This window comes from Heloderma suspectum, chromosome 7 (genome assembly GCF_057233095.1).
Source record: "Heloderma suspectum isolate Gila_16-S chromosome 7, 16-S_ref, whole genome shotgun sequence".
NCBI lineage: Eukaryota > Metazoa > Chordata > Lepidosauria > Squamata > Helodermatidae > Heloderma > Heloderma suspectum.
In genome coordinates this window covers 819254-834246 of record NC_139464.1, presented here as the reverse complement: position 1 = coordinate 834246, position 14993 = coordinate 819254, and the positions used below count along the sequence as shown (strand labels likewise).

The 14993-nt window shown below is 46.7% G+C and overlaps 1 protein-coding gene across 17 annotated transcripts in view; it reads right to left on the bottom strand.

Annotated features, from left to right (window-relative positions):
- SBF1 (SET binding factor 1) overlaps window positions 1-14993 on the bottom strand; it is a 115397-nt gene that overhangs the window by 35644 nt on the left and 64760 nt on the right. For all 17 annotated transcript variants that reach the window (XM_084808740.1, XM_084808741.1, XM_084808744.1 and 14 more), the window contains 5 exons: window positions 14806-14883; window positions 4104-4217; window positions 3013-3141; window positions 2813-2911; window positions 199-403 (listed from right to left, as the gene is read on the bottom strand). In XM_084808740.1, coding sequence (XP_084664866.1) covers window positions 199-403; window positions 2813-2911; window positions 3013-3141; window positions 4104-4217; window positions 14806-14883 — 625 coding nt within the window. The remainder of the gene's footprint in view (window positions 1-198; window positions 404-2812; window positions 2912-3012; window positions 3142-4103; window positions 4218-14805; window positions 14884-14993) is intronic.

The window sequence follows — 14993 nt, the reverse complement described above, 5'->3', positions numbered from 1 at the left end:
CAGCATCCCTGAATCCAACTCAAGAGTGCCCAGAAGCAGGGAAGGCATTCTTTGGCACTCCTGCTCACTGCTCTCTCAAGGGACCCATTTCCTCCAGGAGTTCTGCCACCCAACAGAACCGACAAAACCAGCTGGAGACCAAGACAAGCTCAAGGCAACGCCGCCCACAGCAGCAGCAGCGACATACACATGGCATACCCAGGGGAGGTCCCGATGGCACCATGCACTTCTTCTCCACCTTTACAACGGGGGGGGCTGTCTGCAGTTTGGCTGTGGCCTGGTCAACAATCCACTGGATGGTCCCCTCGTCCAAATGGGGGAAAGGCCTCTGGTGCAGGCGCAGGTGGCAGCCTTCTGTGGGCTTCTGCACTTTGTGCATTGTCACAGCAGGGTATGGGTTCTCCTGGACAGAAAGCCAAGGACAGAGTCATAGAGCTGGAAGAACCCTGGAGGTTATCTAGCCCACCCTTACCCCACAAGATCTGCAATGCAGGATGCACCGCAGAGAGAGGCTGGGTGAGGGGATCAAGGTGATGGTGAACGCCTCCCTTGAGGAGGGAGTGATGCCATCAGCCCTCAAGGGGCAGTGATAAGACCGCTCTTAAAGAAGCCCTCCTTGGATCCCCAAGTTCTGAACAACTTTCGCCCAGTCTCCAATCTGCCATTTGGGGGCAAGGTGATTGAGCAGGTGGTGGCAATGCAGATGCAGGCACACTTGGAAGAAGCCGATTATCTAGATCCATTTCAGTCGGGCTTCAGGCCTGGGCATGGGACAGAAACGGCCTTGGTCGCCTTGGTGGATGATATGAGGAGGGCTCTGGATAGGGGTGAATGCTCCTTCCTTGTTCTCCTCGACCCCTCAGCGGCTTTTGATACCGTTGACCACGGTATTGTCAGGGTGGACACTGAGCCCATAGAACCTCAGAGCAGTTCTGATTCTGAGGAGGAACAATCGTCCGTGGGAGAGGAGCGCGCTCATCCCTCCCAGGCCCTGCAGCTGGCAGAGGTTCCTCCTCCCGGCATTCCAGACATAGATAGCAGTCCTGGGAGTGAAAGAGCATGGGAGGAGGACTGGCTGGATGCTCGACGCAGAAAGCGACGAGCTATGGAGGGCGCAGAAAGGAGGTGTAGCGCCCGTTTGGCACGCAAGCAACGATTGCGTCCAGAGGACCCAAGGGAAAAGGGGAGGGACTCTCCCTAGCCCATAAGTTCAGGGTCTGCAAGTGATTCTCGTTCAAACGGGGACCAACTGTTTCCAACCCGGGGCATAGATTACTCTACTGTTCATAGCTTAGTTGCTGGTAATAGAGTTATGAAGTTGTAAAAGGAATAAAGCCTTGAAAAGAATCCTTTGTGTCTGTCTGGAGTTTGCTACTGGAGCAGACTGAAAGAGGCTGGATAGGGCCTCCTGACAGCTTGGTCCCCGGTCCTCTTTCTCTCTCTCTCCTCCTACTGCCAAATGGAGGGTGCCGGAGACCTGACGGTGCAGGCTCTGGCGCAAGAGAACCAGATTCTCCGTGATCAAATGGCTCAACTGACGGCTGCCGTGCAGAATCTACAAGCTGCGGTTCAACCCCTGCCACCTCCGATTCCCCCCCGCCGCAAGTGCCCGGTGGCCTTGTCAGATAAGTTTTCTGGGGAGTAGGGACTTTTTTCAGATTTTCAGGGCCCAATCGGAGCTGTACATACGCCTTTGACCTGAGGATTTCCTGACGGAACAGGTTCGTGTGGGTTTCATCATTAACCTACTTTCCGGCGTGGCAGCTAAATGGGCTTCGGGACTCCTTCTTGCTAACGACACCCTGCTCGGGGACTATCAAGGTTTCATGTCAGCGATGGCCCGTTTTTTCGGTGACCCCCTGCGTATGCATATGGCTTCTCGGGAGATGCACCGCCTAAGGCAGGGCAAGGACTCAGTTTCCAGCTATACGACAACTTTTTGCTTGCTGATGCAGGATTTACAGTGGAAATGATGCCACGCTGGAGGCTCAGTTTTTGGATGGTTTAAATGACAAGAATCACTTGCAGACCCTGAACTTGTGGGCTAGGGAGAGTCCCTCCCCTTTTCCCTTGGGTCCTCTGGACGCGACTGTTGCTTGAGCGCCAAACAGGCACTACGCCTCCTTTCCGCACCCTCCATAGCTCGTCACTCTCTGCGTCTGCGTCGAGCATCCAGCCAGTCCTCCTCCCATGCTCTTTCACTCCCAGGACTGCTATCTATGTCTGGAATGCCGGGAGGAGGAACCTCTGCCAGCTGCAGGGCCTGGGAGGGATGAGCGCGCTCCTCTCCCACGGACGATTGTTCCTCCTCAGAATCAGAACTGAATTGTTCCTCCTCAGAATCAGCCTAAGATTTGCATCAGCTTTTTTAGCAGCTGCATTGCAATGCTGGCTCATTCAGCTTGTGACCTATTAAGACCCCTTGGTCCTTTTCACCTGCACGGCTGCTAAGGCAGGTCCTCCCCTGTCCTATACTCATCTTGCCTTTGTTTTTTTTGTACCTAAATGCAGGATCCCACATTTGCCCCTGTTTAATTTCATCTTCCTTGTTTGTTCCAGCCTGCCAAGATAGTTTTGAATCTCAATTCTGCCTTCTGTGATGTTAGCTATTCCTCCAAGGGTGTTGTCTGCAAAGCTGAGAATCATCCCATCTTTGCCCTCATCCAACTGATCAAGAGGAGGAAGTGGAAGAGGAGTGGGCCGCTCGCCACATCCAGGGCAGGAAGTCGCCATCATAAGCTGACATTCTGCCCATCCTCTGCCCCAGGGGAAGCAAGAGGTGCTCAGGTGGCCATTCCCAGCACATACATACATTTTTGTACAGCTGCTCTGCTAGTTCCTTGATGTGGCGCAGAACCCTGGCCTTGCTGCCTTCATCTGCTTGCATCCGCCTTGCTTCATTGGCCACCAGCTACAAGGAAGGAAGCAGAATGGGGTGAAAGGGCAGCCCCAACCTCTGCCCTGAGGCACAGGGTGCCAGGACTAAGCAGGTCCTCTCCAAGAGCCTCTCACCTCATCGAATAGGTCAGTATCCCGATACGGGGGGCCCCTCTCTGTCACAAAGCCGGCGAACGCCATGCCCTCCAACACCTTCGGAAGGAAGTCATCTTCCACCAGTCCCCTCTGCCCAAGGAAGGCTGCCTAGATCAAGACAGAAGAGAGGCCATGGTCAGCAAGGCAGGCCACCCGCTCAAGGGTACAGACCCAGCGCTGACACCTTCCTGAAGCATGTGTGCCAGCTGGGCTACACCTTTGGGATAGGCCGCAAGCAGGGCTTTCACAGTCAGGGGCCGCCTGAGCCAAGACTCCAGAGGAAAGGGCCAACATACCTTGAATCGTGCCCACACCCCACACCAGGCTGCAGTCAGAGACACGGTGCTGGGCCACTTCAGCAGCACATGCCGCAACCCCTCCACCCACCCCGCTGCATTGGCCATACTCCTGAAAGAGCAGCTGCAGCAGTCTCTGCAGAGCATGTCAAGTGGTCAAGAACCCCCAGAGATGGGGAAGAACCTGAGCAGCACAACCAAGGGACCGCCACCCACTGAATCAGCAGCTCCACTCCCCAAGATCTGGGGGAGAGCCCCTTCCTCATGTCCCACCAATAGCAGAGGGAGGCACAGGAGAAAGAGCCCAGGTGCTGGAATGGCACACCCACCAGGCTCACTGGCTCCCCATTCCTGATGCTTTCTGCCCATTCGTGAAAGCCGCCCTGTTCTGGCACACTTCTGTCTGACCAAAGATATGAAGTCCGACATGGTGATCCCTGTGCCCGATTTCTTTTTTCCTGAGCCTGTCTTTATTTTCATAATATTTTTATATGTGTGGGGGTTTTTATATTATTGTTTTAGGATATGATTGTGATATCTTAACTATTGCAAGCTGCTTTGAACAACAAGCTCTCACTGGGAAAGTGGGATGTACATCTTTTAAATAAATAAAACCTACCCAGTTCCAAAAAAGACAAGGTCCAAGACAGTGAAGAGGCCCAGCAACCCTGCTCCTGTGAACAGCCCCGAGGGCAGGAGTCAGCCACGCTGCCGCAGCCTGCACTTCCCTTGCTCTGCCAGCTGAGCTCAAGCGCCTGGGCTGAGCAGCCTTACCTTGTGGAAGCGAATGACTGGCTCTGGGTGGATGCGGATGATGTGCAGGCACCAGCGATAGCCCTGGAGCAACTGCGCAAATAAGCGGAGGAAGACAGCCCGGATCTCTTTGTCCTGCAGCCCAGGAAGGAAAGGAGGAAGGAAGGGTCAAGCACTGGGAACTGACTGAGGGCAAACCAGGACCCAGGGTGATGGGCTCTGGAGCACCAGCAGCAGCTTCCGCAAAGCCTGCCTCCCTCTCCAGAAAGGACACACACCGCTTCTGCACTCTCTGCCGGCAGTTCCTGGTTGCAGCAGCTCTGCCTGCACTTCCCTGATGGGAAGCAGGGGAAGAAAACCAACAGATCCCACAGCTTCCAAAAGGGGAGTTTCCATTTCCTTGACTAAAAAAACCCTGGCCTCTCTCAACAGCACAGGCCCAGACCCACAAATGCTAGCAATGTGGAACTTAATTAGTTACCAGATTATTAGAAGAGGGTGAGAAAATCTCTATTCACTCTCTATCCCATTAAAAACTTCATAAACCTCTTTTCCCCAAATGCCAAGTTGTCTTTTCTCTAAACTAAGAAGCTCCACTGTTCCCAAATGCTTGGAATGGACTGGAATGATAGGGCTCCACTCAAAAGGAGATGGCTCTCCATTCCATATGCTCGAAAACTGCCACATCCTTTTGAGGTCTGTACCTGTGATCCTGTTTACATCATCCATAGCTGAATCTTTTGTTGGTCATCTCCTTGGCTTAATCTACTATGTCCTGCTCTTCCTTCCTTGACATCACTTCTTAAAAAGTTTCAACATGCCCCAGGTTCCTGGCAAAGAGGTGTTCAGCAAGGAATATATTCAACCAGACTTTCTTTTTGCCCCCTCCCATTGAAAGCTAGTTAGAAAGCCACAGAGTCCACTTCATAAGAACATACAAAGATTCATGCTGGATCAGAGCAAGGGTCCATCTAGTTCAGCATTCTGTTCACACCGTGGCCAATCAATGACCTCTGGAAAGCCCACAAATAGGTCATGAGTGCAATAGTGCCCTCCTGCTCACGGGCATACTGCCTCTGATACTGGAGTTAGCATACAGGCATCAGGACTAGTAGCCACTGATAGCTTTATCCCCTACGAATTTGCCCAGTTCCTTTAAAGCCATCCAAATTGGTGGCCGTTGTTACATCTTGTGGTAGTGAATTCCATAGCTTAACTATGTGCTTGTGAAGAAGTACCGCCTTTTACCTGTTCTGAATCTCCCACCAATCAGCTTCATAGGATGACCCCAGGTTCTAGTATTTTGAGAGAGGGAGAAAAATGTCTCCCTATCCACTTTCTCCACACCATGGATCATTTTGTATCTCTCTATCATGTCTCCCCTTACTCGCCTCTTTTCTAAGCTAAAGACTCCCAGACATGGTAACCTTTCCTCATAGGGGGGTTGCTCCAGCCCCTTGACCATTTTAGTTGCCCTTTTCTGCCCTTCTTTCAACTCTCCAATATGCTTTAGATGCAGTGACCAGAACACAGTATTCCAAGTGTGGTCACACCATAGATTTGTACAAGGGCTGTGGGATATTGGCAGTTTTACTTCTGATTACTTCAGCTTTGGTTTTGCCTTTTACACCCATTTTAAAGGTAAGATTCAACTGGACACTGGGACTGGAAACATTCCCACTGTCTTTATTTTAACTATTAAAAAGATAACTAGGGATAAAAGGTAAAGCTGGAAGCCAGTGAACATTAGGAATCTTTTCTTCAGAGAAATGTCAATGCATGCTGCCAGAAAACCTTGCAGTCCCTACTCTCTTCTCTTTCCATTCCTGAAGGCTTGCTCACCCCAATGCTTCATACTCAAACATCACATACTGAAGGACAGGTACATTCCTTTTACTAACCCTCATCACTTCTCCAACAATGGACTGTTTCTCCTCAGTATTTTGTCCATGTTTTGTCAGCTCCAGGGAGATTTGGCTACCTACCTAATCCTCGCCTTTTGGAGAATGCCTGCATTCTCAAACACCAACGTACAGGGTATCTTTGAACAGTCATTGTTTTTGCTGTCTTTTAGTAATTGAAAAGAGCTGCAGCAACAATATTCCCCCCACCACCTTTTGGGGTTTATTTGAGAGCTGTTTTGGAAGGAAGAATCCCTTGTCTGGGTAGTCCAAGAATGAAGGCTGTCCTCAAAGCTTGAGTGCAGTTGCAACTCAGTAAATCTGGTTGCCAGGACATTCCTGCCCCACATTTGCTTCTGTCCTATACTCACCAACAACTTTCCTTTTGCTCTCTACTCTCTCCCCATTTTGCCTCAATTTTTGACATTTTTGCACCACAAACCCACTCTTAACTCCACTACTCATACCGCTCTAGAACCCACTCATTTGCAACACTCCCACCGCAAAATCCTCTAATTAAATCCTAAGGGTGTCCATCTTCTTTACTTCCCTCCTGCCCTTTCATATTTGGATCTATATACACACCAGGAAATTATACAAAACAGGTTTTATTTCTCTGGTAGCTGTCATTTCACATATACTTGCTAAGATCACTGACGTCTATTGTTGGGCTTTTGTAAACCGGTTAAATGTTGGTTGTCACTTAAACTGCTTCACTTTTTCTATATTTTAATTCTTAATAAATGATTTATATTGTTCTTTCAAAATTCTTGTCTCAACAGACACAAATATGTGAGATGGATTAAAAACAATATGGGAAGATGATATTGTAATAGCAATAGAACAAAATGTATGGGATAAACTGTGGATGACTCAAAGAAAACTGTATTAATTCTTAGGGAGAATTCATTAAAGTTGTTATGCCAATAACGGCAGTGCATCTGGCAATAGCAAAACAAACAATACAAAATGTTGGATATATATATTCATATGTAGTGGTCGTGTCTTGTTGCGTTACGGGTCTGAAACAGGATCTCAGAAATGGCAAATATTATGCATCAATCCATATCTCTCACGTCAACATTGGCTCTGTTAACAGCATGGGAAGAACAGTATGCAAAAGCAACATCTAAGGAATTGTGTTCAGGTTGGTGGCAGCTCGCAGTGTGACAGCCAAAAGCTGTTGTGAATTGCCCAGAGAACTTCGCCTATTGGGGTGGTATAGAAATGTAATACATAAATAAATAAGTAAAAGCTGGAAAACTGCAGAACACTGAAAACTTGGTACATGGAGCTGCGGCAAACAGCCACGGTAGAAAAATTGACTTACCAAGTGAAATCACCTAAAGGCAAAACCAAAATATCTGATTTTTATAAAATATGGTATGGTTTTATTGTATATACAAATCCAGGACATACGCGGCAGTATCCGTCAAAGCCTTTCCTCAGATTATGGAAAAGAGACTACATATAATTCGCTATTTTGAAGAACATAATGAAAATCTCCAAGCAGCCAATGGATTCTATCTATATTTTTCTCTACAAAGTAAAAGGGAAAACACATCAAATGTACTATCCTCTGTCAACAATTTGTTTTACATCTGAAGTGTTTGTTTGTCGTTGTAAATTATTTTTTTTCCCAAACATTCCATGCCTCTGGCTTCTTGATTCCTCTAGTTCAAGATCAAGCATTTGCCAGGGGGGTCATAGACCCTCTTTCAGGAAAAGGCTGAGCCGAAGTAGGAATTGAGCACCTCTGCCTTTTCTTGGTCATCTGTTATCGTTTTGCCATCCTCACTGAATAGCTGAACCAGCATTTCTTTCCTCTGACTTTTACTATTCACGTAGTTGAAGAAAGCCTTTTTGTTGCTTTTAGCATCCCTTGCTAACCTCACCTTGTTCTCAGCATTAGCTTTCCTGACGCCACCCCTGCTACCTGCCCGTACTACCTGCCTGTACTCTTCCTTTGTCGCTTGTCCTTCCTTCCTTCCACTTCCTGTATGTGTCCTTTTTTGTTTTCAGGTCATCCCTAAGCTTTTTGTGAAGCCACAATGGCTTCTTCTGTTGTCTTCCGCCTTGTTTTCTTGTGGGAATGGTTTGTGATTGTGCCTTGAGAATTCCCTTTTTTAAAAGCTCCCACCCACCCTGGACTCCTTTTCTCGCTAGTGTCGCTTGCCATGGGCCCTGACTGATCATTGCATCATCATCATCACCTTTATTACGGTCACTGACCAGACTTTGAACATACAAAAATACAAAGAATCTATAAATACATTTGGGAAATATACAGTAAAATCAGTTCTGAAGAGATCTTATTCTCATAGCATTCAAGAAGAATTCAGCAAAAGCCTCGATTGTATCCCTATCCTCTGTTGTCCTAAAACAATAGAGAAGTACATTTATATCTGATCTAGTATCAGACAGTAATTTCTCTCTAATCTCTATATAAAAGGAGCAGCAAAGTAAAACATGAATAACTGATTCAGTTTCATTCTTTCCATATGGGCATATACGATCTGAAAGGCTAGTTTTCTGAAACCTCCCTTGTAACAAAGCAGAGGGTAAGACATTAAATCTTGCTAAAGTAAGTGCGCACTGATGTTTGGGAATGTTAAGGATTGAGAGATATGTTGCTTCTACCAGCCCATAACTCAGATTTGCACCCAAAAACAGAGGAGAGCAAGTTCTATCTGCTGCAGAACTTAAAGCTTGTAGATCATAATCCCTAACCCTTTGAGACAGAAGAGCTCTGGCCTGCTTAGCTTCCATCATTAGTACAGACTCTGGGCATAAGCCCAGAGAATTGATCTTATTCCAGAGCAATTTCATCCACTCAAGAGAACTAAGGGTCATTGCGTATCTTATATAAATAACCTAAGGATCCAGGGCCGTACAAACAGATCCAAAAATATAATGTGCTAATCCGAGCTTTTGAGGTGATTGTTTGTAGGCCAGTTTCCAACAAGAGAGCGGGGGTTGCTACACATTTTGGAAGACCAAGGATGGAGCAGATGAAAGCTACCTGCACAGATCCTATTGAAAAATTAACAACTTTGATCCAGATTGCAATGCCATATGTCAATTGCATATGCGACTTAACCTTAAACACTTGAAGTGCAGCAGAGACAAACTGACCCCCTTTGATATAAAAGGTAAAGGTAAAGGTGTCCCCAGCCAGTTGTGTCCGACTCTAGGGGGTGGTGCTCATCCCCATATTTAAGCCGAAGAGCCAGCGCTGTCCGAAGACGCTTCCGTGGCCGTGTGGCTGGCGTGCCTGAACACCGAGGTGCACGGAACGCCATTACTTTTCCCGCCGAAGCGGTACCTATTTATCTACTTGCAATTTCTTGCTTTCGAACTGCTAGGTTGGCAGGAGCTGGGACGGAGCTCACTCCGTCACGCGGCACTCGGGTCTCGACCTGCTGTCCTGCCGACCTTCCAGTCTGCAGTTCAGCATCTTAACCACTAAGCCACTGCGGTCCCTCCTTTGGTATAATAGAACCTTATTATTGCAGCAGCTGTATTGTTAGCTGTTGCTCTAGCCCTATCTCTCTGCAAAGACCAACTGAGAGTTTTATGAAAGTATATACCCAAATATTTATAACCTGAAATTTGTTTGATACGATTCCCATTCATAGACCATCTAAAGGTCCTCATGCATCTTGAAAAAACCATCACTTTAGATTAATTATAGTTAATTCTCAACTGATTAATTTTACAGTAGCTAGTGAACACTGCCAGCAGGCGCAGGAAGCCAACCTTGGTCCGTGATATTAAGACAGCGTCGTCTGCACAGAGTGAAATGGGGATCTTTGTATCAGCCAGTTTTGGAGGATGAGAATCTGTAGTATTCAAAGCATTAGGTATATCGCTCAGGAAAATATTAAAGAAAAATGGAGGTAAACAGCAGCCTTGTCTTACACCCCTAGTTGATACTATTGGCTCCGACAGGCTACCAATACATCTGATTTGAAATTCCGTGTGATGATAAAGATTTTGGATCAAATATAGAAGTCTTTTATCAATACCCAGCATTTCTAATTTTGCCCATAGCTTATTTCTCAAAACTGAATCAAAAGAGGATTTCAAATCTATGAATGAAGAAAATAATTGGCCCCCTTTTGGTTTAGAATACTTTTCAGCTAAATGGGCCAAAACAAAACAGTGGTCCAAAGTTGAGCAACCCAGAGTAAAAGCAATTTGTTCGTCTCCTATCACTTTGGAGTTTCTCATCCAATCCGGAAGACATTTACATAACAATTTGGTGTAAATCTTCCCAAATACAGATAGGAGGCTTATGGGACGATAATAATTGGGATCCCGCCTCACAACCTTCTTGTATATGGGGACTAAAATTGCCTTGTACCAAATATGCAGGAAATGACCTGTCCTGTTGCATAAAGTAAAAAAAGGGGCTAAAAAAAGAAGCCCACCAGCTCGCATTGCATTTTAATGCATTTGAAGGTATACTATCCGGTCCAGGAGCCTTACAGCATTTAAGTTGGCTGATTAATTCACTGATCATTCTGAGTTTATTACAATTGGCTTTCCTAAAACCTAGGCTACGCATTTGGCTACACTTGGCTTTTGCTTCCTTTAGAACCAAGAACTCAAGTATAACATTTTCAGATATGTGCATAATAAAAGCCAGAGGAAAGAAATGGTGGTTCAGCTATTAAATAAGAATGGCAAAATGATAACAGATGACAAGGAAAAGGCAGAAGTGCTCAATTCCTATGCTTCCCCCGAAAGGGGGTCTATGAGCCCCCTGGCAAAGATGAAGTACAGACTGAAGGGGCAGGATTGCAGCTTGAGATCGATAGGCATATGGTCAAGGAACACCTCATTCCTTTGAATGAGTTCAAATCTCCAGGGCCAGATGAACTGCATCCTAGAGTCATAAAGGAACTGGCAGAAGAACTCTCAGAACCGCTGTCTATTGTCTTTGAGAAATCATGGAGGATGGGGGAAGTGCCAGATGACTGGAGGAGGGCTAATGTTGTCCCTATCTTCAAAAAGGGTGAAAAAGAGGAACGTGGGAACTACAGACAAGTCAGTCTGACATCAATCCCTGGGAAAATTCTGGAGCAGATGATAAAGTAAACAATCTGTAAGCACCTCTAAAACAATGCAGTGATTACTTGAAGCTAACATGGATTTGTCAAGAACAAATCCTGCCAGACGAATCTGATCTTGTTTTTTTTATCAGGTAACCTCCCTTGTGGACTGTGGGAATGCTGTGGGTGTCACATACCTCGACGTCAGCAAATCTTTGGATAAAGTGCCCCACGATATCCTGATGAGCAAACTAGCTAAAAGGGGGCTAGATGAAACAACTCTCAGGTGGATCCACAGTTGGCTACAGAATCGGACTCAAAGAGTGCTTATCAATGGGATCTTCTCAAACTGGGGAGAGGTAATGAGTGGGGTACCGCAGGGCTCAGTCCTGGGCCCAGTGCTCTTCCACATTTGTATTAATGACTTGGAGGAGGAGGTGCAGGGAATGCTGATCAAATTTGCAGATGACACCAAATTGGGCGGGATAGCTAATACTTTGGAAGACAGAAACAAAATTCAATGTGATCTTGATAGGCTGGAGTGCTGGACAGTAAACAACGGAATGAAATTTCATAGGGATAAATGCCAGGTTCTGCACCTAGGAAAAAGAAACCTAATGCACAGTTACAAGATGGGGGATACTTGGCTCAACAATACTAAGAGAGAAGGATCTTGGAATTGTTGTCAATCACAAGCTGACTATGAGCCAACAATGTGACGCAGCTGCAAAAAAGACAAATGCTATTTTGGACTGCATTAATAGAAGTATAGCTTCCAAATCATGTGAAGAACTAGTTTCCCTCTACTCAGCACTGGTTAGGCCTCATCTGGAGTATTGTGCCCAGTTCTGGGTGCCATACTTTAATAAGGATACAAACAAGCTGGAGAGGGTTCAGAGGAGGGCAACGAAGATGATCAGAGGACTGGAAACAAAGCCCTATGAGGAGAGACTGAAAGAACTGGGCATGTTTAGCCTTGAGAAGAGGAGACTGAGGGGAGATAGGATAGCGCTTTTCAAGTACTTGAAAGGTTGTCACAGAGAGGAAGGCCAGGATCTCTTCTCGATCCTCCCAGAGTGCAGGACACGGAAGAATGGGCTCAAGTGACAGGAAGCCAGATTCCGGCTGAACATCAGGAAAAAATTCCTGACTGTAAGAGCAATACGACAATGGAACCAATGACCTGGGGAGGTGGTGGGCTCTCCCACACTGGAGGCCTTCAAGACGAGGCTGGACAGCCATTTGTCAGGGATGCTCTGACTTGGATTACTGCATTGAGCAGGGGGTTGGACCTGATGGTTTTATAGGCCCCTTCCAACCCTACTACTCTATGAATCTATGGTCACTTTCCCCCAGAGGTCCTGTAACTGCTACTTTATCCACTAAGTCATCTCCGTCAGTTAGGATCAAGTCAAGGATAGCTGATCCTCTAGTTCCTTCCTCCACTTTCTGTAGGAGGAAGTTATCCGCCACACAAGTCACGAATTTCTTGGAGGGGCCATGTTTTGCAGAATTTGTCTCCCAACAGTTATCGGGGAAATTTGCTTTTCAAAAGTTTCAGCCTCATCTTCTCCTTGATTGGGCGGCCAGCAGTAGGCTCCAATCGTCACGTTCCTTTTATTCTTTGCTCCATTTATTTGAACCCAGATGCTCTCAATGGCTATCAAGCTCATCCTCCTGTATTTCTGTGCAGATATGTATTTTTCACATATAGTGCAACTCCACCTCCCTTTCTGTTCTTTCTGGGTTTTTTGAATAAGTTATATCCTTCAATTGCTGTAATCCAGTCATGGGAGTCATCCCACCAAGTTTCAGTTACATCTATCAAGTCCCTCCCATATTAAGAGTTCAAGTTCATTCTGTTTGTTTCCCGTACTCTGGGCATTAGTGTATCGACATCGAAGACCATGTGCTTCATAGTCAGGCTTTCTTCCTACATGTTTTTGAAGACTATTATTGGGCACTATTATAGCTGTTTTCTCCGTGTAGTTCATAAACCTTCATCCATTGTTACCCCCAACTTTACCTCTCCCTCCTCTGTAGGACTCAGTTTAAAGCCCTCCTGATGTTCTTCATGCTGTGGCCAAACACATTCTTCCCAGCCCTTGTGAGGTGCAACCCGTCCCTTGCCAACAGTCCATCTTCCAAGAAGTATAGTCTGTGGTCCCAGAATCCAAATCTCTCACGCCAGCACCACCCTTGTAGCCAGTCATTCACCCAGAGTATTCTTCTTTCCCTATCTATCCCCCTTCTAACTACTGGAAGGATGGATGAGAAAACAATCTGGGCCTCAAAGTTTCCTTCCCAAAGCTTCAAAGTCTGATGTGATTTCTTCATAGCTCCGTGCGGCGGTATCATTTGTTCCCACACAGATGAGAAGCGATACCTGTCGGTGGGCTTTATGAGTGTAGGCAACTCTTCAGTCACGTCTCTAATCTGACCCCTGGGAGACAGCATACCTGGCGAGTCCATGGGTCTTCACGACATACTTGGGTTTCAATCCCACGCAGCAAAGAGTCTCCCACATCTACTACTCTTCTCCTTGTTGCAGGCCTGGGTTTCATTGCCTCTGCTTGACTGACCTTCACCTCTTGCTCACTCTCATGCAGGTTCCCCTGTGATTCTTCCTCTGCAGGCTGTCCTCCAGTCTCATCCGCAAGTACCTGGAAATGGTTCCAGATGCCTATTCTCTACAGTGCTTAGTGCATTAATGCAGCACGTGTATCCAGGGAGCACATCTGAGTGGCCACGTGCATAGTGTCAGCCAGCACACCTGTTAACACCAGGCACGAAAGACCCCCCTGTCAGCCTGGACAGCTCTAGATGCCCCTTCCTCCCTTCTCCAACTCTGGAAACAGAATTCTACCTGCGGCTGCAACATAGGGGGATAAAATAGAAGTACAAAAATTCCTGATGCTGGGCTTCCTCTCTCAGTGCTGGGCTCCATCACACTGCTGCCAAGCAAGCATTCTACAACAGCAGTGTATCCACACTGGCTGCTTCCACGTTGGACTGGAGACCAAAACGTCATCTGCAAAGTTGGTTACCTCACTGCTTACCCCTGACTCTATCATTTATAAGTTAAAAGCAGACCCCTCCCAACTAAATCTTTGAGGAACTAAATCATTGTGAAACCCATCTTGTTTATCAGTACCCTCTCACCTACAGGACCTGTTTTATTAGCAGCCTGTGTCAAAAATTGTCCAATCCCCCTTTAAAGCCATCCAAATGGGTGGCCATCACTGTCTTGTGGTAGCAAATTCCATAGTTTATGTCCTGTGTGAAGTCCTTCCTTTTAGCTGTCTTGAATATCCCACCAATCAGCTTCATGGGATGACCCTGTTGGGTTCTAGTATGATGAGAGAGGGAGAGAAATGTGAATTTTTGCCTTTGTCATGACCCTAATGTGGGTGGATGAAATGGAAAAATGTAAGAATTCTAATTTATTTGATTCTGTGGCATCAGAGCAATCTGATCTACATTCCCTTAGTACCAGGCTCTCTAATTTCCCCCGCACCCCCACTCGCACACACCTTGGCTTTCAGGTGTTTGCCATTAGCATTTCAGCACCTATGAATTGTGTCCCTGTTCCTCCCATGTTGACAGTTCTTCAGTCTTGATTGGCTGCCATGAATTTGCTGTGCTCACTGCATTTCAATCCTGTTCATCCCTTGAGGACACAGAACATTTAGAACATTTCTACAGAGGGAGGAACCAAGCCGCGCAAGACACTCTTCAGTACCTGCCACCTTTTCTACAGCTTACCTGCATCTTGAGGGAGGAAGGAGAGATGGTGGATGGAGGGAAGGCCAGGTCTGCGATCTCCAACTCTGGGTCCAAGACCTGCACAGACAGACAAGGTCAACAGCCTGCTCAGCTGCAAAGTGGCTCCAGCCACACCTCCCCGGATGGGCAACAAGCAAGCATTCCTTTTCTTTTTCTTTCTTGAAGAA